Here is a 25847-nt window from a genome sequence, read left to right on the forward strand (position 1 = left end):
TCATTTCCTCTTAGCCGCATTTTCTGTCCTTCTCCCTCCCACCGCTGCTCCCACGGGACCATTGTAAATCTGTTCGGTGTGCATCTTGTTATTTGGCGGTGTTCTTGCAAAATGTTTGTTACTGTTTTGTGTGCATCGCTGCTTTTGCGTGTGTGTTTTCAATGCACTTAAGTGCTGTTATGGTTAGGTGGTTTTAAGATGCTCCGAATCCTGCTGCTGTGTATACCCTGGATGATCTGTTGCTTTTACCAGCTGCACAGCATTCACTGGTTCCCTCTCCCACAATGGACATTCAGGGGCCTCCAGCTTCCAGCCATCAGTGGACGCCTCTGTGTGCTTGCCCCCCCCCAGCCCCCCAGAATCTTGATTGTTTTTGTGCACACAGTCTCCCTGTGGTCTCTTGCCCCTGACAGCCAGACCTTCACTCTTTGTTGGAGGATTGACCTCAGGGGCTGGGAGTGCCTGGGAATGCACATGGGCAGGGCAGAGGGATACAAATATTCAGCCTCCTGGACCGTGACCTCCATTGTTCCCTGAGCGCAAGCAAGGGCCAAGGGCACCTTCTGCACCCTTGCCCAGCCTCCTCCCCTTCCGGATCCTATTTCTCCACTCCCTTACTGATTTTTCCTGGAACATTTCCTTGATAAATCACTTTTGCAGGGATCCTCACTTGAGGTTTGCTTCTGGAGAGCTAAAGCTAAGTCATGCCCTCCCGCCACACACACACCCACAAATACTGCACATGAGCGTCCTGGTGTTTGGTGCCTCCCGGGGCTGGAAGGTGCACAGGGGTTCACGGGTACCCACAGTGTGGCATGAGAGCCGTGCGCCCCCACCCTGCCAGCCTGAGGGGTAGACATGCCAGCTTTGTATTCGTGCCATAGTCCAGTGGGCACGAAGTGTTATCTGGCCGCGGTTCTCATTTGCATGTCTTCGAGCAAGAATTTGTCATATGCTGACCTTTGGAAGTTTCCCTCTGGTAAATTACCTATTCATATCATTTGACTTTTGTTCTGTTGGGATTGCTCTCTTTTTGGATTTGAAGGAAGGAGTTTCTTGTACATTGTAGATGACAATCCCTTGATGGGTTTGGAGATTATAAATATCTGGGAGGCAGGCAGCCCTGGAGGCAGGGCCTGTGTGTGTGTGTGTGTGTGTAACCCATTGTAAGGATGGGACTTGGGCCCCAGCGTGGGTGAGGCCATGGGGCAGAGAGCTGGGGATAAGACCCCCCACACTCAGTGTGAACCATCTGGAGGAACCACAAATAACAGTGCTAGGTTATAACAATAATGCCAACGTGTAGGTGTTATAGATTGAATTGTATCCCCCCCATCAAATTTGTATCTTGACGTCCGAACCTCCAATATCTCAGCATGTGACTGTATTTGGAGACAGGGCCTCTGAAGAGGTGGTTAAGGTAAAATGAGGTCATTAGGGTGGACCCCAATCCCTCCTGACTGGGCTCCTTGTAAGAAGAGATCAGGATGCAGACCCACACAGAGCGAAGACCATATAGGACGCAGGGAGGAGGTAGCTGTGTATGAGCCAGGGAGAGGGACCCTCGGAGAAACCAATCCTGCCAACACCTCGATCCTGGACTTAGAGCCCCCAGAACTGTAAGAAAATCAACATCTGTTGTTTGAACCGTCCAGCCTGGGGTCCTTCGTTACAGCAGCCCGAGCCGACTGCTACGGTAGGCAAGATGTGCCATGTTCCCAAAGCCTCGGGGGAGAAGGGCACCTGCCTCCTTGCAGGACTGTTGCCCGGGACAGCATTTCTAACTGGCTTGGCCCCTGCCACACAGAAGTGTCCGGTAAATGACGAAGCCGGTAATGAATACCACACGTACCTCTTAAGCACTTGGGCTGTGCCAGGCACTGAGCTGGGGACTGGTGAAGATTGAGCGTCTGCCGTCCGGCAGGCCTTTTCGGGGTGCTGGGGGGGCAGCAGGTAGGACGTGGTCAGCATCGCAGGGAGAGGACTGGGCGCTGGCCAGAGTGGAGATGAAGGGACCAGTGGGGTCAGAAGCGGGTACCGATAGAAAACTCTAGGGGATGCTGATTCTGACCACCCCCACCCCCACCCCACAAACACCAGCAACAGTGACAAAGACTACAGTGGCCTTAGGCTCTACAGGGTGTGTGTACAGTGCTTCACAGACCTTACTTTACCTCCCTGTGCCTCCGGTCCCCATCTGTAAATGGGTACACTCATGTCCCAGCCCCAGAGGGCTGTCATAAGGGGGGTGTGAAGTGTGTGGCCTGCTGTCCAGCACACGGGAGGTGCTCTGTTAGTTACAGTGGTGAGCTTTCGTGCCCCAGGCAGTGCCCAAGTGCCCCAAAACACACCCCACCTACTCAAGCCTCACAGCAGCCTGGGGATTAGTCCTCGGATCGGCCCCGCTGCGCTGGGATCGCAGTGGAGCCGCCGAGAGGGCTCAGCCCCCATCCAGGCTGCTGTAGCAGGATGCCCAAGACTGTGGGGCTGAAGCAACAAACCTTCGTTCTCACAGTTCTGGAGGCTGTGAGGTCCAAGACCACACCTGAACAAGTTGCTTCTCCTCTGGGCCTCTGTTTTGGGACCTGCCAAATGGGGATGATAAGAACACTTGTCCTGCCTGCTTCTCAGGGCTGCTGGGAGGGTGAGCTGAGGCCATAAAGGAAAAGAAAGCCATCCTTTCCTTCGTGCGCTTCCTGTAGGTCTCCGGGAGGGGATGCCAGGAAGGAGGGGGCGCCGAGGCAGGGTGCTGTCTCCGTGGCCTGGGCAGTCTGTCCTAGCGGTCTCAGAGCAGCCCAGCTCAAGGTGTTCCAAATGGGTGTAAGCTCAGGGTCACTGGTCCTGAGAACTGGGGAGGGTGGACTCCTTGAGGGGCTAGGAAAAGGAGAGCAATGCGTAGGTGCCCGGGAAGATGGAGCTGGACGCCCTAGTGCATGAGGAGGGGTGAGGACAGATGTAGCAAGAGGTGCTCCACCTTCTGGAAAGCACAGTGGTTAAGAGCAGGGCTCAAGGTCTGATCATCCTGGGTGTGAATTGGTCACCAGCCTCAACAATAGCCTCGCTCCTTCGCCTTCACATGGGGGAGTCACAGCAGCACCACTCCCGGGGCTTCCTGGGGACATGTGAGCTAGTGCAGTGAAAGTATTTATATAGCGTTTGGGCTCTTGTGTGCACCCAATCAATCATTATTTATCACCCGGAAACCAGTGGAAAGTATAACTCGCCGCAGACCTAAGAAGCAGCCGGAACCAGTGCAGAAGGCTGAGGGGAGGCAGCAGGGTGGATGCCGTTGCTGCCTTTGACCTGCAGATGTGACTCTGAGCTTCCTTGTGGCCACGTCAAAAAGGGAAATGTGATCAGTTGTTGAACTTGAATTATTAAGAATGAGGAAGCAGTCCAGTGTCTCAGGGGAAGCAATGTTGTTCTTTACCCTGAATTCTCCTGGGCATTTCCCACTGAGCAGGGGCCTTCACAGAGGGCACCCAAGAGAGGCAGTGGGTGGGCCATGGCTCATGGACTGGGATACACATGGCATTGCAGGTATGATTTTCACGTGGAGCCGAGTCTAAGCATCTTGAAGGAAAGACGAAGGGGAACCTGGCAAGGTGGCTCAGGGAAGGCAGCTCTGTAGGAGGATCAAGAATGTGACGAAGGTCTGAGCTCTCGGGCTTCAAAGCTAAGGCTTAAAGAGCTCCAAGGGGTAAGTGGCGGGACTGGGGACCGCTTAATCCCTCAGGGAAGCAGGGGGAGCCCAAGACACTGCTCACTTGGGGTCCTTGGAGGTCCGAACTTCCCACCTGTGTGGCCTTGGGCAAGTTGCTTCACCTCTCTGAACCTCCATTTTTTGCACCTGCAAGTTAAAGTTATCCCTTCAGGGCTGTCGGGAGCATTGCATGGAGCCTGGCCGAGCAGTGTTGGGCATATAGTGAGCACTCAAATAAATATTGGCTATGTGTATATACACATACAATGGATCTATAGTTACACTTTCTTCAGGAGCTTCCTGATTACTTGTTTAAGGAACACAAATAACTAGAACTTTATAGCTCTTTTTAATTTACAGTTGGCCAAGGGTTCGTTGTCGCTTCACCTGACCTTCCCAACAACACGAGGGAGGCATTCTTACCCCTATTTGAGAGGCAAAGAGATTAGAGGAGCTTAGAGAAGCAAAATCCTTGCCTGTGTCACCCTTGATCCGCCCTTGAACCCAGAAGTGGGGAGATAAGTGGGCAGGACTCACTGGTCCTGTGGCCTTCCCGGCCCCTCCTCCCTTCCCAGGCCAAGTTCATTTTAGGCGGGCCTTAAGAGTAGAATCCTGGGGCATAGCAAAAATGGGAACAGCATAGTGCTTGCCCTGTTCTAAGAACTTTACACGTGACTTTCAAGCCTCACAGCCATCCCATGAGTTAGAGACTGTGAGGATCACACCCATTTTACAGATAAGACAACTGAGGTGCAGAGAAGCTAACTGACTTGCCCGTGCTCACAGGAGTTTTGTGCAGACCCAGGATTTGGGAGCTGGCAGCCTGGCCAGGCCCCAGCATCTGTGTCCTCTACCCCTCCGCTGTACTGCGCAGAAACGGGCTCAGGCGGGAGGGATGTGGGTCGGGACAGGCCGAGGGCGGGCGTGTGATGAAACACTGTCCCGGGAGGGCCGAGGGGCTCAGGGGGAGGGCACAAGCCAACTGGGGACACTGACTCACTCGATTCCTAGTCGGCTGAGGGGGTGGACGGATGGACACGACCAGAGGATGTCAGCGCCACTTTGTGCTGCCTCATCCTGCCCACCCCCTGCCCTGCTCACAGATGAGAAGACATGGCCTCTGACCCCGAGCTGCTCCCGGCCCAGCCAGAGAGCCAGATGTGACGTTATCTGTGTCCAGGGCATATCTGCAGACGCTGTGCAAAGTGCTGGATCCCCACTCCTCTTCACTCTCCTCTTGGGGCTCAGACACCCCCCCCACCCCGCCGCCGATGGCCAATGAAGGAGGCATGCTGGGCCCGGGGAGACTATCCTGCCTGCCCCAAGAAGTGTAGGACTGATGCCCAGGCTGGGGGACACCCCTCTCCAGCCTGCTTCGGGCTTCCTGGCCTTGCTCTGGCCCCAGCACACCTCTGTCCTGTGCCTTGTGACTGGCTGTGAGCTCCTGTGGGAAGGGATCCTAGGGAAGCCATTTCCTCATCCCTGCGGCCTGCACGGCCCAGCGTAGGGAATGAGGACATGGTCATTTTGTTCTCAAGGAAATGCTTGGTGCCTGTCATCGGACCATGATTTTAGGGGCAGCACGTAGGGATGGTGAGAGCCCTTGTTCAGCAGACCACCAGTCATATTCCCCCCCAGTTATGGGGGTGGGGCATGCTGTTCCCATGTGCTCTCTGCATTCCAGGGGCCACAGGAAGCCCCGGGGGACCCCTCACTGGGCACGTTGGGACTATCTTCCCAGCCTGCAGAAGTAGGATGATACCCAAGTGGGGTGACACTTGAATTCTGGTCCCTTGAACCCAGAGTGATGCTCAAGGGGCTTGTCCAAGTGGCTTTTATTTAATAAAAGCGAAAGATGACTTTTCTGCCATAAAATACAACCTCAAGCCCATTAAGGACCAGCAGTGCATTTCCACAGTGGAAGTTGAGTTATTTATAATGAAGCATTGATTGGCAGTCTCGAGAGCTGAACGTCTGGTTTGGAGCCTATGTGTCAGGATGGGAAGAGCTTGGGTGCTGGAAGGTGCCTGGACGTAGGGCTGTCAGAGCCCCGTGTTCAAATCCCATCTTGGAATTCAGCGGTTTCCGCCCCCCCCCCCGGGCCCTAACGGAATCACTAATACTTTTTGAGGGTTTATTATGCGCCAGCACGGAACCGATGCGCCATATTGCCAGGGCCTGCGATTTTTACATCCATTCTGCGAAGGAGTGAGTATCCCCATTTTATTAATGAGGAAGCAAAGGCTCAGAGAGGAGTCATGGATCCAAAGCCACATAGCTGGCAGATGGTCGAGGTTGGGTTTGAACCATGCCCGCGGGCGTGCCTCCAAGACCTCCCAAGCTTGCCAACTCCCCGGAATCTCAGTGCGTTCCTCCTTAGATTGGGAAAATCCCCAACAAGGTGGTTCTGGGAATTGGCCCAAGTACCACTTAAGTTGCCTGGCACACGGTAGGTGCTCAGTGAATGTATTCGTGTCCGTCTCCTCCCCAGGCTGTCGCGCCGGTGGGTCTGCATGTGATCCACAGCCCCCACGGGGCCCGGGCAACGCCCAGGGGGAAGGAGGCTTCTCTCTCTGGGCCTCGGTTCCCCAGATCCAAAACGGGAGTCACCACGCCTGCCTGAAAGAGGCCCTGGGAAGACAAAACGAGGGGCGTAGTGGGTGTTCAGGGCCGTTCCTCTTCTGTCGTCCCAGTTACTGGAATGGTGCTTTCTGGGGCTGTCCTGGCAGCAGACTCGCATGGAGCTATCCGCACACTCCCCCCCGCCGCACCCCCCTTCCCCCCATGCCTTCCTCTGCCCCTGCCCCTGGTGCAGGCCCTCCTCTAGATGTGCTTGGGTGGGGCGGGGGTTGGGATGAAGGCGCCGGCAGTTCATCTGGGTTCGAGGGGCTCCACCACTCCCCAGCCTCTGCCCTTGGGCATCACTTAGCCTTTCTGAGCCTCTGCTTCCTCCTCTGTAAACTGGGAGCGGTGACAACAGATCCGATCTCTGGCTCTATCCCTGGATCCAACCACTACCTCTCTATCCTTTCCTGCAGGTGTTTCTAGCTGTGCCCAGGGACTGACTGGCCAAGGACCCCCATCGGAGAGCCTTGGACACCCTAACAGTGAACGGTGAGGGGCTTCTGTGGTCTCAAATGTCTCCAAAGGGCACTGGTGGGGGACCCGTGACGAGGTGGGAGCACTTGGAGAATGCCAGCACAGGGTTTGGGAAACATGGCCGGAACCAAGTTCCCAGCACTACCGCACCCCTCCTTCATTACACCGAGCATCACTGCGATTTTACCACGAGTTGAGGAATCTGACGAATGTTCGTTTCCCTCACTAGACTATAAGGGGAAGGGGGGCGTCCCAGAGAGGCAGCAAAACAGGGTTGTCAGGAGAACAGACTCTGAAGGAGGGGTGTGGCTCCTGCCTCCGCCTCTTCTCTGTTGTATAATCTCGGGCAAGTGACTTAGGCTCTCTCCACCTCAGCTTCCCCGTCTGTAAAATGGGGTTTGTAGTTAAGTAAGTACTTAAGCCGTCAAGATACCAAACTGGCCTGGCTCAGAGTCAGGCAGAATCCTGTCTGCCTTGCTGGTGTTGGCCAACCTCTTAGAGCCAGTCCCCTCATGCTTCCCCTACTGACCCCTGTCTCCCTTCGCAGAGAATGGGCGACGAGGATTACAACACCTCCCTCGCCTACGATGACTACTCGGATGATTTTGACCCCATCATGGTCTTGGAGGAGTCTTCTCCCCTGGAAGGCAAGGTGGCCAGGATCTTCCTGGTGGTGGTCTACAGCATCGTCTGCTTCCTCGGGATCCTGGGCAACGGGCTGGTGATCATCATCGCCACCTTCAAGATGAAGAAGACGGTGAACACTGTCTGGTTCCTCAACCTGGCCGTGGCGGACTTCCTGTTCAACATCTTCCTCCCGATCCACATCGCCTACGCCGCCATGGACTACCACTGGGTCTTCGGGACGGCCATGTGCAAGATCAGCAACTTCCTGCTCATCCACAACATGTACACCAGCGTCTTCCTGCTGACCGTCATCAGCTTTGACCGCTGCATCTCTGTGCTCCTCCCCGTCTGGTCGCAGAACCACCGCAGCGTGCGGCTGGCCTACGTGGCCTGTGTGGTCATCTGGGTCCTGGCTTTCTTCCTGAGCTCTCCGTCCCTGGTCTTCCGGGACACGGCCCGCGTGCATGGGAAAATATCCTGCTTTAACAACTTCAGCCTGTCCGCGGCCGGCTCTGCCCCGTGGCCCGCTCACACCCGCCTGGACCCCGTGGGCTTCGGCCGGCACATGGTGGTGACCGTCACCCGCTTCCTCTGTGGATTCCTGGTCCCCGTGCTCATCATCACAGCCTGCTATTTCACCATCGTCTGCAAGCTGCGGCGCAACCGCCTGGCCAAGACCAAGAAGCCCTTCAAGATCATCGTGACCATCATCATCACCTTCTTCCTCTGCTGGTGTCCCTACCACACGCTCTACCTGCTGGAGCTCCACCACGCCGCCATGCCCGGCTCCGTCTTCAGCCTGGGTCTGCCCCTGGCCACTGCCATCGCCATCGCCAACAGCTGCATGAACCCCATTCTGTACGTCTTCATGGGCCAGGACTTCAGAAAGTTCAAGGTGGCCCTCTTTTCCCGCCTGGTCAACGCTCTGAGCGAGGACACGGGCCACTCCTCCTACCCCAGCCACAGGAGCTTTACCAAGATGTCGTCGATGAACGAGAGGGAGACCAGCATGCTTTGAGGCTCATCTGGGAAGCCCGATGGACAGACACTCCGGCCTTGGAGGCCCGGAGCTCTGCCTTCTCAAGACTGCGGCAGGAACCTCTTCAGGACCCACTGATGCCCGCTGTAGTCTGCCCGGGACTGACCCGTGTTTTGAGCTGGGAGCCCAGGGCCTGGAACTCCTTTCTTCGAGTGGCCCGGTGGACAGGGCATGCCGTGTCCTCTCAACCATCTGGACTGACTCTGTGAGGACCTGGGGCCTGGGGGAGGCGGGGGAGGGAGGCGAGCTACGGCCCTCAAAGGAGGCAGCCTGAAGGTGCTCACCCTCGAACTTCCCAGGGTGATGGTGCTTTGGGGGCGGTGGCTATTTGGGGGATGGGGGTGGTGCCAGCCCCTCGCCCCAGGCCCCTGCTCTCCCCTTGCCTTTGTTGCCTGGGGTCTGGGTCATGGCAGGCAGCGTCACCCACAGCTTCCACCCCGTCCCCGGGGACTGTCCCTTCCTTCTCTGGTCCACCGGCTCTGACTGCCAGTGCTCAGAATTAAGCATGCCAGGTCAGGGGGCCAGGGAAGGAGGGCCTGTCCTCCTCCTCAGCTTCCTCAAAGCCTTGCCAAAATCAGCTCCGGGAAGCAACCTGGGAGCGGCCTGCAGGTTGAAGAGAAGGTCCAAGGGCTCCGTCACTGAACTCAGCAGAGCCTGCAGGCTGGGCCCTTGTCGCATGCCGCTGAGATGCAGGCCGTGGGGACGCCACGGGCGTGGAGCCCCTCCACATGCAGCCCTGTTGCCTTTTCTCAAGGAGGACTGACACCTTCCTGGGCTGCAGTGTCATTGTCCCTCTTAGAGATGACAAAGCCGAAGCTCCGTGGGGGTGGGGCGGGGAGTAACTCACCCAGCGCCGCGCAACTAACCAGAAGCAGAGTTGAGATGTGAACTCAGCTCTGGCGCCAGATCCTCTGTTTTTTTAATGACGAATGTATCCATTGAGAATATTCTAGACTCATGATAGCCTGCATTTATTAGCATCCCCTACTCTAAACACTGTCCATGTATTATCTCGTGTATTCCCCCTGGCAGGCCTGAGTTCCGTACAGTTAGTACTGCCCTTCTACATATGAGGGATAGCTGAAGCTCAGAGAGGTTAAGTAACTTCCCTGAGGGCGTCCAGCAGGCCTCTGCCAGAACCTGGATTTGAAACTAGGTCTGCCTGGCTCAAAGAAAGCTGCAGAATCAGGGTTTTGAGAGACGCTTGGGGTTTTGACCATAAACATTGATTCCTCGGCAGATTAATATAAACCTCTTAACTAGCCCATAAGCCAGCCTTGCAAATAGTTTTCCAAAATGACCCAACGTGGCAAAGAAAGTACACTTGGCCTCCAGTCCCCTGATGCCCGTCCACTCGTGCCCACCATGTTTCCCATCTGCTGCACCCCCCCTGAGACCTCCAGGGAAGGCAGTGGGGGGACAGAGGCTGTCACTGGTGGGCCCTCTGGCCCTCCACATTCTCTTGTCTTCCAAGTGTTGTTGTGAAGCCAATTCCGTGACAAGACGCAATGAACAGATGTAATGTCTACACAGCGCTGGGCATGTTCCCGAGGCCATGGGCTATTTGGAAATCACACCTCATTAAGAGACAGACTGTTCCTTCCCTCCGTGGGTCATTGTGCTTATGATGAGGCAGCTCGGAATTGACCCCAAGTCTGGGCGTCCAGTGGCTTCAGGAAATCTAAACTTGGGCCGTCGGAGAGCAAAAAACGGAGCTTGCAAGATTGCCCAGTGCGCCTGTCACCTCCCACCACAGCGGCAAAGGTGAAGTGGCTAAGGCACGAGACTGCGTGGGACGTCAGGCCCCAGAGACGGTCCTCAGCCACCCAGGCTCTGACCCCCAGGTGTTGCTCGCTCGGGCTCGGGCCCTCGCTCCTCCTGGGCTGCGTGCCGGCCGGGTCGGGCCGGGGAGCCAGGAAATCATTTTGTCCTTGGAAAAGCTGATGAACAGGAGTAAAATTCAAACCAGCTGTTTCCTCCTTAGGGTCAGGCCTCTTCCTGGCTGCCCCGCCAGGAGTTTCTCATTAAATACTGAAATGCAACCATGACATCCTCCTGAATCCTGTCCCTGCAGCTTCTTCAGAGGATCTCCCAGGTCCACGTACAAAGGTCCTGTGGTTCACAAAGAGTGTGCACCTGCATTACTCCACAGGCAGCCAACGTGCTTTGTGCCTGAGAGGCCCCCCCCTTCGGGGCCAGGACCTGGCTGATGGGGCGTCCAAGTGCTGCTTCCTGGGTGGGGTGGGTGGGCCGAGGGCGGACGGGGAAGCGGGCCCAGGGACACACAGAGAAGGTGGGGTTTGAGAGGGAGTGGGGAGGGAAGCACAGAGGAAATGCTGAATAGAGATAAAGCAAAGGGGTCTGGCATTTATTAAGCAAGTGCTATGTGTCAGGCTCATGATCCCATCAGACCCTCAAAATGAGAAGAGGACTATCAGAGCTGCACGGGTGATGCAGAAGGAGGTTCCGACTGCAGACCCCACCTGCTCTGGGTCACACAGCCAGTAAATGGTGGAGCTGGGCTTTCAACCTGGTCTGCTGCCCGAGCTCCTAGCTTCTTCAGCCTATGGGAGGAAGGAGAGAGAGAGAGGATGGGGAAAGGGGGAGGGGGGCAGCAAGGGGACAAGGGGGAGGGGCTCAGGAGGGGACAGTGACCCAGATGAGGAAGGAGTGGCTTAAGCCTGCCCCCAGAGTTGGCTCTGGCAGGGTTAGGGGTCAGGCTGGGTGGGAGAGGAGAGAACCCAACAGTGAGAGCCATGAGGGCCGTTCCCATTTTACAGATGAGGGAGCTGAGAGCAGCCCTTTGGGGCAAACGGACTCGGTATTTGCTTGGATGGAAGTGATCCGTGGTTCCCTGGCCCTCCTCTCTCCTATTCCTCCCTAGCATGTGGTGCTCTGGGGGAGCTGGGGTGCCCGGGGCCTGTGGTTGCCAAACCCTGAATTTGGAAAATTCCTGCTGGGGCATGGTATCCAGGACCAGGAGGAACCGGGAAGCCGCCTGTCCAACCACGAAATAATTCAGGAGGGGGGCTTGCTTGCTTTCTCCCTTTAAGGACAAAGTTGCTTTTGAATAAAGAGACTGAGGTGAGAGTGGGGCGCTGAGCTGGACGTTCCTGTCCCCCAAAACCCCTTTGCCTTCCTCCACCTCACAGAACAGCAGGCCAGGCTCAGAGAAGTGCAGCGTGCTGTCCAAAGTCACACAGCAGTGCTGGGAGGCAGCAGCAAGAAGAAGCCCAAAACTCCCTACAGTCCCCAAATTTAGGACTTCAAAGAATCTGCATTTTTTTTTTTAAGATTTGTTTATTTATTTGACACAGAGAGAGAGAGATAGCCAGAGCAGGAACACAAGCAGGGGGAGTGGCAGAGGGAGAAGCAGGCTTCCCGCCGAGCAGGGAGCCGGACGCGGGGCTCGATCCCAGGACCCTGAGATCATGACCTGAGCCGAAGGCAGACGCTTAACGACTGAGCCACCCAGGTGCCCCAGAATCTGCATTTTGAAAAGCATTCCCTCCACTTATTTCAATTTCTTAGCCGCCAAGGACAGCAGGTTGTTAGTAACTGACTCAAGATAGACCCCACCCATCCACCCCAACATCCATCTACCCACCCGCGCATCCAGCCATTTACATAACCATTTCTATACCCACCCATTCATCCATTCCATAAAAATCTATTTACTACCTTCTCTTTGCCGCTGCTGTGGTCGGCACCGGGAATGCAAGGGTGAGCCGGGCATACACAGCCTCTGTCCTCGGGAGCTCCTTCATTGGTTAGTGGGAGACACAGCCAATAGTTTTTTAAAAACCACACCCTCAATAGAAAACTGCCACGCTAAGCGCTGCACACCTATTACAGAGAGATCTGAGCCTGTCCAAAGACCAGGGAAACCTCCTCCGGGAAGAGACGCTTGAGTTGAGATGTGTAGGATGGGTAGGTGCTGATTCTGTGGCAGGAGGGAGGGGGGGAGCGGGAGAGGGTGCTCCAGGTGGCGGGAACAGCGTGGGAGGAGAGAGTGATGGCGAGGGGCTGAAGGGGATGAGGGCTGCGGCCGAGGGAGTAGAATGAGCCCACAACAGATAGGATGGAGAAGAGAGCAGGGGAGGCCGTGGGCAGGGCAGGCCACGCTCCGATCGGCATATTGCCGTGATGCCCAATGCCCGGGGCTGCTCTGGGCAGGGCAGGATGGGAAGGGCCAAAGGGGAAGCCGGGAGGATGGGAGCAGAGGGAGAGCTCGAGAGAAGTGGACTATTCAAGAGATACTTAAAAGCTACCCAAGCTTTCTCAGGGGAGCGGTTAGCGGGAAGCCAACCCAGGGCCCATTTCAGCTGCACAGAGGCCTCGGTGCGTTGCTTTATTGATGGAAATTAATTGTAAATATTATTCAAATTTACCTCCCAGTGCACAATTACATTTCTCAGGGGAGCCCTCTGAGCACATAATAAAGCCCTATAAATAATACATATATTAACCTAAGAGGAACGGAGGCATATTAATGTGCACTTGTGGGTGGCGGCTGGGGGGAATTTATGCAGACAAGACGCTAAGTGCCTGGACTAGGGTTTGACTTTGGAGGTCACCTGAGCTCTGTCCCGGGGAGCTTCCAGAAGTCTCTCCCCCCGGGGGGCAGCCAGTTACTGCCCAAAGGCCTGGTCAACGGGCAGGTGTGGGCAAGGAGACAGGTAGTCAAGGGGGGAGGAAGCACACGTGCACTGGACGCTTATCTTGGGCCCAAAGCCTCAAGAAAGCACGACCCATAATAATAATAGTAGGTCGTATTAATTGAGCATGCCCGGGGCTTGGGTACCCTCCATGTGCTTTGGTGTCATTATCTCGTTGAATCCTTAGGACGAACTTTGTGGTAACAGCCATCCCTATCCCCATTCCCCATGAGGAAATGAAGGTTCAGAGAGGTTCAGTGTCTTGCCCAGTGTTACACAGCTAATAAGTGACAGAGCTAGGATTCCAACCCAAGTGTGTTTGACTCGAAAGCAACTTGGAAACACAGACTGTCCTCTAACGAGACTCCTCCCTGGAGAGAGGCAAGCATACACTCTCTGTCCGGTGTCAGATTTTAAGGAGGTGGGAACCCGGGGTGGGGGGGGATCTGACGGATTGCTTTTTCCTCTCGGAGGAAGGAAACAGTGTCTGGATGGGCTTGTCATTTCCTCACAGCCCTAGGAATCTTAAAAACCGCATCCCTTCCCATCCCCCCCTCCTTTTACAGACGGTGAAACTGAGGTTCTTTGCAGATCAGAATGGGACCTCCCACCTCCCTGACTGTTGGGACAGGAGATGCGTGGGAAAATGCCCACGTGAGCGACTTTTTGAGCACTGCTGTTCTAGAACAGACCTGGGCATTCACCGAGCTGCCAGTTTGTCAGCAAGGGCTTTGGTACTGAGCTGCCCCGAAGGACCCCTGTCCGGGATCTGGGTGGGGGGGTCGTCATTGGGGCATTTCCAGTGGAATCCTATAAAGGGGAAGCAGGGAACCTTGGGAAACCCTGGTACAGGGCAGAGACAGGCCGTGTTTGTTATCCCTCACAGTTGTCCTACACAGGGGAGACGATGTGCTCTACCTGGATCTAGGTGGTAGGTACGTGGCTATCTTCATCAAACCATCCATCATTTGTCTATACGTATATGATTATTGCACTTTATACTGTAGTAAGTTAGGCCTCAATAAAAGTATTTTGAAAAATAAATTTTAAAATGTAAAATTTAGGGGCGCTTGGGTGGCTCAGTCGGTTAAGCGACTGCCTTCGGCTCAGGTCATGATCCTGGAGTTCCGGGATCGAGTCCCACATCGGGCTCTCTGCTCAGCGGGGAGTCTGCTTCTCCCTCTGACCCTCCTCCTTCTCGTGCTCTCTGTCTCTCATTCTCTCTTGCAAATAAATAAATAAAATCTTTAAAAAAAAATGTAAAATTTATGAACTAATTCATGGTGCCTGCAGGAGGGACTCCCCACTCCCTTTGGCACTCTGAACAGAATCAGATTCAAGAGAGCAAGTCAGGGGGAGATTATGTAGGCTCAGCAGGGTCCATCCAGGGAGGCAGCATCTCAGGAAGGACTGAGCCTTCCCAGGGGTCATCCCAGCCCTGTCCCCATAGCCTTTGACGGCTACGACAGGGTCATGTGGGCTCAGGTGTCAGAAGGCTTGGGCTTGAATCCCAGTTCCACCATTGACATCGGCTAGGGTTAGGGCTTCAGTTAAGGCTCTATGACTTGGACAAGCAGCTCATCATCTCCAAAGCTTCAGTTTTCTCATCTGTAAAATGGGTATAAGAAGAATCTGCAGCTCACGGGGTTGCCGTGAGGATTCAAGAGGTCACACATAAGCACTTAGCAGGTGCCGGGCTCGCATACACCACCCACTTTCATCTAGAAGTACGTCAGCCTCCTCCCTGGTCTCCGTGCTCCCAGCCTTGCCCCCCACAATCCACCCTCCACGAAGCAGCGGGAGTGAGCTTCCATCACGGAGCCCAGCAATCCAAACCGCTTGAGCCTGTCCAAAGACCAGGGAAACATCCTTGGGGAAGAGACGCTTGAGTTGGGATGTGTAGGATGGGGCTTGCGAAGTCCTAGAGGATTGTCACCGCCTCCTCCGTCTTCAGCTCGTGCTGCTCCCCATCCAGGCGTCCCTCCCTGCCTTTGTATTTGCTGTTCCCAGACCGCTGATAGCATGACCGGGCCCCCCTCCTCTTGCCAGTCCCAGCCTCTCCCGAGTGAGGCCCTTCCTGACCCCTCTGGCCCCTCCCTGCAGATAAAGCAGCCCCATCCCTATTCACTGTCTATCAGATCTCCTGTTTTCCATCCCTGACACTATTTCCTGCCATCTGGAAGAAATTTGTGTATTTGTGTTTAGCTGCCTTCAGTCTGTCCCTCTGCTGGGCGGAGGAGCCCTCGTCTGTCTGGTGCAACTCTGAATCCTCGGCACCCAGAGCGGAGCTCAGCCCAGGAAACGTGCTCACGATCCTTTGCTGTACAAATGGAGAAATAACCATAAACGGACGTTCCTTTGATCAAATCCTCACCATCATCGAGTTTTGAGACGATCGCTATTACAATACACCGTTTCCAAAGTGTTTTCACTTTTTTTTTTTTTTTCCTATCCCGAGGAAACTTGCGGGAGGGGACTATCGCCCATTTCACAGACGTGGATACTGAGCCCTCCCTGCCCCAACCTGGGCTCGCTTGCTTCAGAAGCAGGGAAGCCAGCACGGAGGTCTTGCCCCGGTACCATCAGGAGCGCTCCCAAACCGAGGAGGTTTCCATTCAGTGCTTTTATCTCCCCTGGCCTTTTCCTTTCCCCTTTGTCTGATTAACTGCAGCCTGAAAATAAAGGAACCAGATGCCTCCCCTCCCACCCACCACACCCCGCCCCCCGCATTGTTTTGTAGTTCTTTTCCGGACCAGGACTCTGTTAAGGATTTGGCTGGTACAACCGCAACCACAAACTTCCTGTGTTTATCCTTCCACTTAGAAATCATGGATGGAGCAATCAGCCGGGCGCCAGGTCTGTGCTGGGCACTGGGCAAAGCCACGGCAGAAAGTCCAGCTAGACACCTGATGCTCGAGGACCCTTGGAGCCCAGAGGTGGACCCCAGGATTTTCTTTTCCCTGGTTTCCACCATGCAGCTGTTTGGCGCCCATGCAGCAAATATCGGGGTGATTGAGTTTCTGGTTGGCGCCCAGACGTTGGAGCTGTGGAGGAAGGACACACACGCACACAGGGAGGTGGGAAAGGGGGCTCTCCGCCGTGGCTGGTGGGTGGTAATAGCTGGCGAGCCCCTGGTTGATGGCAGGCAGCTTACTATGATGCCCAGGCCACGGCCGAGACCCTAGTGCTTGACTGGGAAGGACTGACTTGTGATGGCATTTCAGGCACTGTGACAAGCAGCCAGACGCCACGCCACATCCATCATCTCGTCTCATCCTCATTAAAAACCCGCTGGCAGGGCGCCTGGGTGGCTCAGTTGGTTAAGCGACTGCCTTCAGCTCAGGTCATGATCCCAGGGTCCTGGGATCGAGTCCCGCATCGGGCTCCCTGCTCTGCGGGGAGCCTGCTTCTCCCTCCCCCACTCCCCCTGCTTGTGTTCCCTCTCTCGCTGTGTCTCTCTCTGTCATATAAATAAATAAAATCTTTAAAAAAAAAAAAAAAAAACCCGCTGGCAAAAACCACCTTCCCTTCAGAGATGAAGACGCTGAAGTTCAAAGGGGTCAAGGACGTTTCCCAGAACCACACTGATAGCCACCCATTGATTTTTTTGTTGAGCACCTACTATGTGCCCCAGACTGTGCTGGGCTCTGGGGACACCTCAGCAGGCACCGCCCTAACGTTCGTGAATCTCGCGTTAGTATGTACAAAAGCTGGGATTTGAACCCACGTCTGGAGAGCTTTGTGGCTTCTTCTACTCCACTCCTCCACTAGGCATGCTGCTTCTTGAGTTACAGAACCGTACAGAGGAATCGGTACGGAATGCAGAGAAAAGCTTCCTGTTGCAACGCCTCCAACCTCTCGGGAGTTAGAGAGAGAAAACTCACATCTTGGCTGGGAACTGAGATCGATTCTGGGAACCAGGAAGCCGCTGTCAGCAACTGCTCTCCGCTCCCTGACTCCTCAGAATAGGACAGTGATTGATCCCCCAGCTCTTTCCCTCCTTTGAAAGACCAGCAGGGAGATGGCACTGCTTAACCCCAGAGAATGGCATGCTCGAGCTGGACTTGCAGGAGCTGGGGCAGACCGACAGAACATGAAATTGGGAATGGAATGGCTTCCACGGTCCCCTCCCAGACTCACGACAGGATCAATAGGGTTTTCATCTGAAATGTCACCTTTTCTAGATCCCGGATTGTAAGCCTCGTCCTGATCCCCTGGCCGCAGCATCGTCAAGGATGCAGATAGATCGATGGAAATGGCTTGTTCAATCTTAGTATGTCAGATGACCAGGTCCTTATGGTCAGTCGAGTCAGAGCCCTGTCCAGGGGAGGGAGGTTAGTCCCACAATCCATCAGGGTGAGCCAGGACAGGAACCCAGAGGTCCCCATGCCCAGTGATCTTGTTCCCAGCTCTTGCATGTGATCATTGGTGCCCTTCAGTGGCTCGGTCTTTTGTCACAGTCTGGTTCAGACACATCAATCCGTGTAAACTTGAGAAGCAGAGAAACAGACAATCAGTGTATCTTCCAAGGCCGGCAATATAAATAACACAAATAAAAGTCCTAATAATCCATGCTGGCTGGCATTCATCTTCGGACTCACCATGTGAAATAAACCCAAGTGAAGGCTGAAAGAAATAAGATTACAGCAATCAGGATGCATTTGGCTGCAAGTAACAGAAACCACAACTCCAAATGTCTGATGCAACAAGGAAAGCGCATTCCTTCACGCGATGAGAACGCCTGTAGGCTGGGAATTCAGCAGCTGGGTGATGACGTCAAGGGCCCAGAGTGTTCTCTTCTCTCTGCTCTGTCATCTTCAGAGGTTAGGGTTTGTCCCCGGGATGGCATCCCTCCTGGTCATAAGAGTTTCCACGCATGTGACATCAAGCAGAAGGGAGAGATGGTTTCAGAATGTTGCAAGGGCCCCCAGCATGCTCCCCCCGCATCTCATTGGCCAGAACTGGGTCGCATGCTACCGCTGAACCAATCACTGGCAGGCAAAGGAGATGGCTTAGACCAATCAGGATCCACCCAGGAACCACACGTGAGAGGAGTGGACAAACACAATCAGGGCTCTACCCCGAAGAAGGGGTGGGGGTCAGGGACAGGCATCCAGTGGTGTCTCCTACAGAGGAGGTAGGAGATGTAAGTTGATCAGCCTCCAGATTTGCCTTCTTGTCCTGGGGAAACAGAAATTCTCAGATTGGAGCGTTTTAAAACTACAGAGGGGCCTGGGCGGGGGAGTGGGGGGGGGACAGCTCTTAGAAATTAAGAACTTATTTCTTAGGAAAGAGCGTGCTTTATCCTTTGAGAGTAATGATTCCTTCCTGTTCTTTATATTAAGTAAAGCATAATCTTTGGCAAAAAAAAACTTAAAATATATGAACGAGCAAAAATCAAAGGAAAATCACTTACGATCCCAGAGATCACCCAGGTATCATCATTATTAGCATCTACAGTCTAGTCTGTTTTTCTTTATCTTACAATATCTATCAGTCTAGCAAAAAAAGATTTGTATATATTTTCTCTTCTATAACATTTTTGTCCTTTTTTTTTTTTTAATCAGGTCATCCAGTGTACCCTAGCATTGCTTATTCAAGTTGCCAGGCAGATCTGGCAGTCCCACAGTTAATTTAGCCAACCTCCTCTTGATGGACATTAGGTTGTTTCCTTTTTAGAAGTATGATTTTTGTTGTTTTTGTCATCCCCTGATGGGTTTTCCCAGGAGAAGCTACTATAGAACCCAAGCCCTGGGGCGCCTGGGTGGCTCAGTTGGTTAAGCGACTGCTTTCGGCTCAGGTCATGATCCTGGAGTCCCGGGATCGAGTCCCGCATCGGGCTCCCTGCTCAGCAGGGAGCCTGCTTCTCCCTCTGACTCTCCCCCTCTCCTGTGCTCTCTCTCTCTCATTCTCCCTGTCTCAAATAAATAAATAAATAAAATCTTTAAAAAAAAAAAAAAAAAAAAAAAAAAAAAGAACCCAAGCCCTGGGTGGCCCCCAGATCTAAGCTGAGCTTTCTGCCCACCAGCCCAGCCTCTGGGGTCCCTGCACTCTCATCTCCCCTCAGAGGAGGGAAGAGTTCTTGAGGCTTTAAGAAGAGGTCAGCCGGCTCAGGAAAGATGGGTCGGCGGGGTGGGCAGTGACCTCACATACAGGCTCTGGACTCGGGCCAGATTGATCGGGACAAATAACTGTTGCTCTCTGAGCCCCCGTTTACCCATCTGTGAGATCAGGAGTGTAATAGAAAAAGCCTTGTAGGGCTGCAGGAGGATTCAATAAAATAATCCATTTAAAGAGCTTATCACGGCACCTGGAAAATATTATGTGCTTAAAAAGTTGCTAGAGCTCGCTTTTGTAATGTTCGATTCCAGTTTTCCCTCTTACCAGGGCTACAAGACTGCATTTGTTTTGTTATCTCGGGGGGCCATGCTTAATCCAGGCCAGTGATTTGGGAGACTGTGCAAATCTGCCTAAATTGTATATTGGGGTTGCACATTGAATGCTTGCTACAATTTGGCTGTGTGAAGAAAAGGTAATTTCTTTGTAGCCCTCGTGGTCTGACTTATGACGTCTCTCCCAGCCCCTCCCACCCCCCCCACCCCACATTGGCATAAAACAAAACAAAAACCAGAAAACAAAAAATTAAGCTTCACCCATGTTATGGGTCGAATTGGGCCCCCCTAAAATTCATGTGTTGACGTCCTCACTCCCAGCACCTCAGAATGTGACTTGCTTTGGAGACAGACCCTTTACAGACGTCATCGAGTTAAAATCGGGTCATTAGAGTGGGTCCTAATCCAGTATGACGGGTGTCCTTAGAAAAGGGGGATATTTGAGTGCAGACACGTAGAGGGAGGTGATATGAAGAGATACTGGCCGAACAAGGCCATCGACAAGCCAAGGAGAGGAGCCTCAGAAGGAGCCAACCCTGCCGGCACCTTGACCTTGGACTCCCAGCCTCCAGAACTATGAGACCTTACGTTCCTGTTGTTTGAGCCCTCCGGTCTGTGGTGCTTTGCTATAGCGGCCCTAGCAAACTAAAATAGCCAGTTTTAGCATTTTAGTTCAAATGTTAGTTTTACAGGTTCCTGAGCTAAGTCTCCCTTGGATAAACATAGTCATTCTCTCCCAGGCGCTGCCCTCACCTGCCTTTCTCCTGGGCTTGTTGGGGCACATGGCGGGCAGCGTTTGCTCTGATGTCTCCGGAGCCTGGCAGAGCACAGAGGTCCCCAGGGTCCTCTGCCTCCTGGTGCAGAGAGGTGTCCTGCACATGCAGGTGGAAACTCGTGGAAAGAGGATCTGGCTCTGGGCGTGGCTGACTAGTTTCCCCTTGGATCCCCTCTACCCCCGCCCATGCAAACGCCCCACCCCTGATGCCCCAGAGCCCTGCCATCCTCCCAGCTGGGATGGGGATGAGCATCCTCCGTGTACCAGGAGCATAGCAAACGCCTGGCCAATCCTCTCTCCAGAATCCCTCTCCCCTTCTACAAGTCCTGGTTCTGGGAAAGAAGCAGCTTTTCTTCTCCTCTGCCTGCGCTCTGTGTTCCCATCATCCGGTGGTCAGCCTCAGAGTTGTACAGGGAAGGGGGTCAGCTGCTTGCCCGGGCAGAATCCGGGAGCTGGGCTTTTGTGTGTCGGAGAAGGGGAATAAAGGAAATTGGAAAATCCTCCCTCGAGACAGTGGCCTGACTTGAGTCCATAGCTTTGCGGCATGACCCCTCGTAGCCCCCCAGCGCAGAGCATCCCCCTCCCCCATCCTCCCTCTTCTGTAACAGAGCCCGCCCTCTTCCCCTGCACACGGGCTCATCAGAACACTAACAAGAACAGCTTCTTCGTGATTTCCAGAAAAGCCACCCATTACCATTACTTCTCGATACCTTCTGCTGTTCCCAACAGGCTTTGGGGCTTAAAAATTGGAATGAGAAAGTCAGAATGATACTATTACGATGAGGATTAACAACCCTTCAGTGGTTACAGATGAGGATTCCATGCCTCGCAGATGGGGAGGAGGTGAGTCACCCGCCTAAGGTGACCCGGCTGGGACCTGCGGTGGAGACGGGCGTGGAAGCCACCTTGTCTGACTTCAGAGGGCTTCTCTTTGCACGTCGAAGGCTGTGCCGTGGCAGCCCGGCGGGGCGTCGGCCCGGCTGTGAGCAGCGTCTGTGCCCTGTTTCTGCTCGCTGATGTCGAGTTGCTCACCAGACTTCTGGGAAGCTGGGGATGGACCAGCAACGGGGTTGGAAAAGCTCCGTGGGGAGGGTGGTGCTTCGTGCGATCCCCTAAGGTTCATAGTGTATCTGTAATAGGATTAGGGTTGCCTGGAATCCTGGGCGTCTGCCCTCCCTTCCAGAGCGGCCTGTGGCCCCTGGGTCTGAGGGTTGCCAGGAATGAGGAGCCCACCCGGGGCTGTTGCAGCTACAGGAACAGATGTGCAAGCCGTCCTCTGAACGCTCCGTGCGCAGAGCTGCCTACGGGCAGTTGCGTTGTCTACCACGGGGCTTTCACACCACCTCTTGACCTCACACCACCCCGGAGGTCCACTGGGACGGCCTGATGGGCCCCGCTTTTATTTATTTAATTATTTATTTTTTAAATTCTTATGTTAATCCCCATACATTCCATCATTAGTTTTAGATGAAGTGTTCCATGATTCATTGTTTGTGCACAACACCCAGTGCTCCATGCAGAATGTGCCCTCCTCAATACCCACCACCAGGCTAACCCATCCTCCCACCCCCCTCCCCTCTAGAACCCTCAGTTTGTTTTTCAGAGTCCATCGTCTCTCATGGTTCGTCTACCCCTCCGATTTCCCCCCCTTCATTCTTCCCCTCCTGCTATCTTTTTTTTTTTCTTAACATATATTGCATTATTTGTTTCAGAGGTACAGATCTGAGATTCAACAGTCTTGCACAATTCACAGCGCTTACCAGAGCACATACCCTCCCCAGTGTCTATCACCCAGTCACCCCATCCCTCCCACCCCACCCCCCACTCCAGCAACCCTCAGTTTGTTTCCTAAGATTAAGAATTCCTCATATCAGTGAGGTCATAGGATACATGTCTTTCTCTGTTTGACTTATTTCACTCAACATAATACCCTCCAGTTCTATCCACGTCATTGCAAATGGCAAGATCCCATTCCTTTTGATGGCTGCATAATATTCCATTGTATATATATACCACATCTTCTTTATCCATTCATCTGTCGATGGACATCTTGGCTCTTTCCAAAGTTTGGCTATTGTGGACATTGCTGCTATAAACATCGGGGTGCACGTACCCTTTCGGATCCCTACTTTTGTATCTTTGGGGTAAATACCCAGTAGTGCAATTGCTGGATCATATGGTAGCTCTATTTTCAACTTTTTGAGGAACCTCCATACAGTTTTCCAGAGTTGGGCCCCGCTTTTAAAGAGGAGGAACCAGACGCTCAGGGAGGTCAAGGTATGTGCCCAAGCAATGCTGAAGAACAGTGGGTGCCAAGACCTGAGTCCAGGGCCTGGTGGCTGTGGAGCTCCTGTGCTCAGCACCCTACTGGGTGACCTTGGCCACTGAGTGCCCACTGCTCTGTGTGCCTCAGTTGTCTCATCTGCAAAATGGAGAGGCAGCTCAGGATCTGAAATGAGATGCCAAATCAGGGGGCAAGAGACTCGTGTTTGAGTCCCAGCTCTGTTACGGGGTCTCTGTGTAACCTTGAGGTCTCCTTCCCTTTCTGGGTCTCCGCCTTCCCTTCGGAAGAGTGGGAGATGATGGGTTTTGACAAGAGTGCGGTTATCAGAAGTTAGCATATAACAAGTACCTACTATGTGCCTAAGGTGCTTAAGACACACAGCATTTCACAGACCCCCTCCCCAAGCCCTGGTCGGCCGGCCGGCATGGTTCTGCACATTTTACAGGTGCAGAGACTCAGGTCTGTGTGTTTGCAGAGCCTTGCTCTTGGACAGGACAGCCTCTGAGGACCCCATAAGATCTGGCTTTCCAAGATTCCAGGCAGAGGGTTTAGACAGATCAGGGTTCAAATCCTGCCTCTGCCACTTCCCAGCTGTGTGACGTTCTGGACAAATTGCCTCTCTGAGCCTCAGTTCGTTCATCTGCAAAATGGGTCCATTGGGTCCACCTTGCAGAGTTACTGGGATAATTATATGATCTGCTACAAGTCCACTCTCAGGCTCACAGTTAGGTAGTGGCTCTTTCTGCCCTTTCCCTGCCCACATTTGAGGGGATGCTTGAGAGGAGCCACATAAGCCAGGAGGCCAGAAGAGTTCTTCTCTCCCAGCAAAATCCCGGCCGCCCCTCCCTCGTTTCTGTTCTGCTCTGCCGCACTCCAGCTCCAGCAGCTGCATTTAATTGGATTTAACTTAATAGTTTTATTGATGCCTTTTGGTTCAGGGGACAAAGAGGCTTCTGGGTAATTTGCACGTTTCTAACAAACCAAATAAAGAGCTGATAAGCATAAACAAGTCCGTTTTAATTGGATTAAGGGAAGCCTTGGCTTGGGGACTGCTAAACCATGGGGGAGCTAGAGAAAAAAGGACTCAGATTTCAGATTTTCTGCTTCCTTGGACCTCCCGAGCACTCTGCACAAGGCGCTCATTTCCTTCTCAGGAACTGTGGGCTGGCGTGTTTGCATCCATCCCTGCCTTGTTCCATACGTTGCACAGGGCCTCCCCCCACCCCACCCCCCACCGCCACCCATCCTTCCGCACCTGCTGTGTGCCCTGTGACAGGTGGTGCCACCCTCCGGCTTGGTCTCAGACGCCCTGAAGTTCAAGTCCTGCCCTGCCTGTTCCATGTTCATCTTGAGCAATGCATTGAATCCTGTCAGCCCAATTTCCTTAGTTGTAAGAGGGGATTGTGGTGGTTTCTACCCTGCAGGGTTAGTGTGAGAATTACACGCTGGTAGATGACCTGCTACTAAAAAGGTTCACCAAAGTGGTAGCCTCTGATAACCAGAGTCAGAATGAGGGAGGGATCACAGTCCCTGCTGTCACTGGGGTCCCAGCCAAGGGAAGAAGCAGCTGCCCAAGGGTATGACACTTGCTAAATAGAGGGCCACCTAACCCAGCCTAGGGGACCCAGGGGACAGCTTTGTGGACCAAGAGAAGAGACAGAGCTAAAGCAAAAAAGCATTTATTTGGGGTCTCACAGTTGGGACTTGGGGAGCGCAGATTTGGGCAGGAACCCAAATAGTGTTTCTCTCCACCCACCTCCAGAACAAGTCAAGGCTTTTTAAAGATAAAAGAGAACACTGGTTTTTGTCAGAATTCTGATTGGTGTTGGTGGCGGAAAACTCATCTTGGCTGAATATAATCGGTTTTAAAGCAAAGTCTCTTAAGCTGTAGCAAGTTGCAGGTGTTGTGGTTTGCCCTGGTTCATGGTGCCGCCGGGGGAGGACGTGCATGAGGCCCACCTCCTTATGGCCTCCCGGCTCTGTTTGAAAATCCCTTGACATAAGTGACCCCACTTTATTTCACTTTTCACAGCTTTCAGGTGGGTCTTGAGGAATGAATAGGAGTTGCCTGCAGTCTCGCATCTCAGACTTGACTGCACGTGCAAATTCCGGGCGATTTTCTTGTTAGAATGTAGATTCTGATTCCATGGGTCGGAGGTGGAGCCTGAGATTGAGTTCACGTTTCTGATCAGCTCCCAGGTGATGCTAGGAGGCTGTTTAGAGGACCACGCCTTGAATAGCAAGAGGCCAGAGGGTTGATGGGGTCCATCTCTGGGGCCAGTCTGACCTCAAAACCTGCCTTCTCGTGAGCCCACCAGGAGGACGGGGTGCAGGTATGTGGGGGCGTCTGGCAGGGGAGGTGGGCCAGGGATGCTTGTACTTTGGCATTGCTTTATTTTATCTTGAACCTCTATGGGTGATTTGCATTTGACTCTGCGCTGCATTCGAGCCTTTTATGATATAAAAAAGAACCGTGTCCTGCGTTTTCACTGCAAGCATGTATATATATATTTTGCCATGTAACTAATTGGCCGTAGCTCAATTTTGCCGTAAAAGATAAAATCACGAGAAATAAAAGGGCATTCATTAAGAAGGACATCATAAAACATAAAAAATGAATAACAAAATTAAAATGGCTCTGTTGCGAAATAACAAAATATGTGAGTGCATTTTAAGTGGGTGTAGATTCACGGCAATGCTATGGAAACTGGATTTTATTTGGGGGGCTGTACTTAAGCCCTTGACTTCAAAGTCTTTCATTCATAGTATTATACTTTTTTTTTTTCTTGGTTCATCTCGTTCCACATCACACTTTTTCTTTTTTCACTAAAATTTCTTCCTTTGTTAAGAGAGGTATCTATCCCCTTCCAAAAACCAGGATGCGTATTTGTAACTGAGCTTCATTTGCGTTGTGAAAGCCATCTAGACCGTTGTTTGTTCTTGGCACATTGTCCCATGTCCCCTGATAAACCTTGTAAAGTTCTGTGGGAAATGTGGGTTCCAAACTCTGCACCAGTGTTTAGACCATTAGGAGGGCTGAGATTTATAGAATATACAAACGGGAGCACTGTGTCGGTGGAGAAATGAAAACAGTCAATCACTTTTTTTTTAAACTTTTTACAGCTGAATTGCCTTACCACTAAGGAGATATGTAATGAAAATGTTTATGGCAAAGATGCATTTGGCAAAACTATCTAGAACCAAAAATCACAGTCCCCTCCCTGAAGAGTCTTCTTATATTCTAGTAAAATGGATGCTCCAGGAAGCAGC

General features: G+C 53.1%; 1 protein-coding gene across 7 annotated transcripts in view; it reads left to right on the forward strand.

The window, feature by feature from the left end:
- CMKLR1 (chemerin chemokine-like receptor 1) overlaps positions 1 to 10699 on the forward strand; it is a 45668-nt gene extending 34969 nt beyond the window's left edge. For 6 of the 7 annotated variants that reach the window (XM_064578553.1, XM_064578554.1, XM_045887443.3 and 3 more), the window contains 2 exons: positions 6742 to 6817; positions 7350 to 10699. In XM_064578553.1, the coding sequence (XP_064434623.1) occupies positions 7353 to 8447 (1095 nt within the window). In that variant the 5' untranslated portion in view covers positions 6742 to 6817; positions 7350 to 7352 and the 3' untranslated portion in view covers positions 8448 to 10699. Of the gene's footprint in view, positions 1 to 3540; positions 3701 to 6741; positions 6818 to 7349 lie in introns of all 7 variants that reach the window. The other variant, XM_064578555.1, reaches the window with a different exon arrangement.
- Positions 10700 to 25847: the final 15148 nt, after the last annotated feature.

The sequence above is a fragment of the Mirounga angustirostris genome, unplaced genomic scaffold (genome assembly GCF_029215605.1).
Source record: "Mirounga angustirostris isolate CCGP_5_RB_7025 unplaced genomic scaffold, mMirAng1.0.hap1 SCAF_14, whole genome shotgun sequence".
NCBI lineage: Eukaryota > Metazoa > Chordata > Mammalia > Carnivora > Phocidae > Mirounga > Mirounga angustirostris.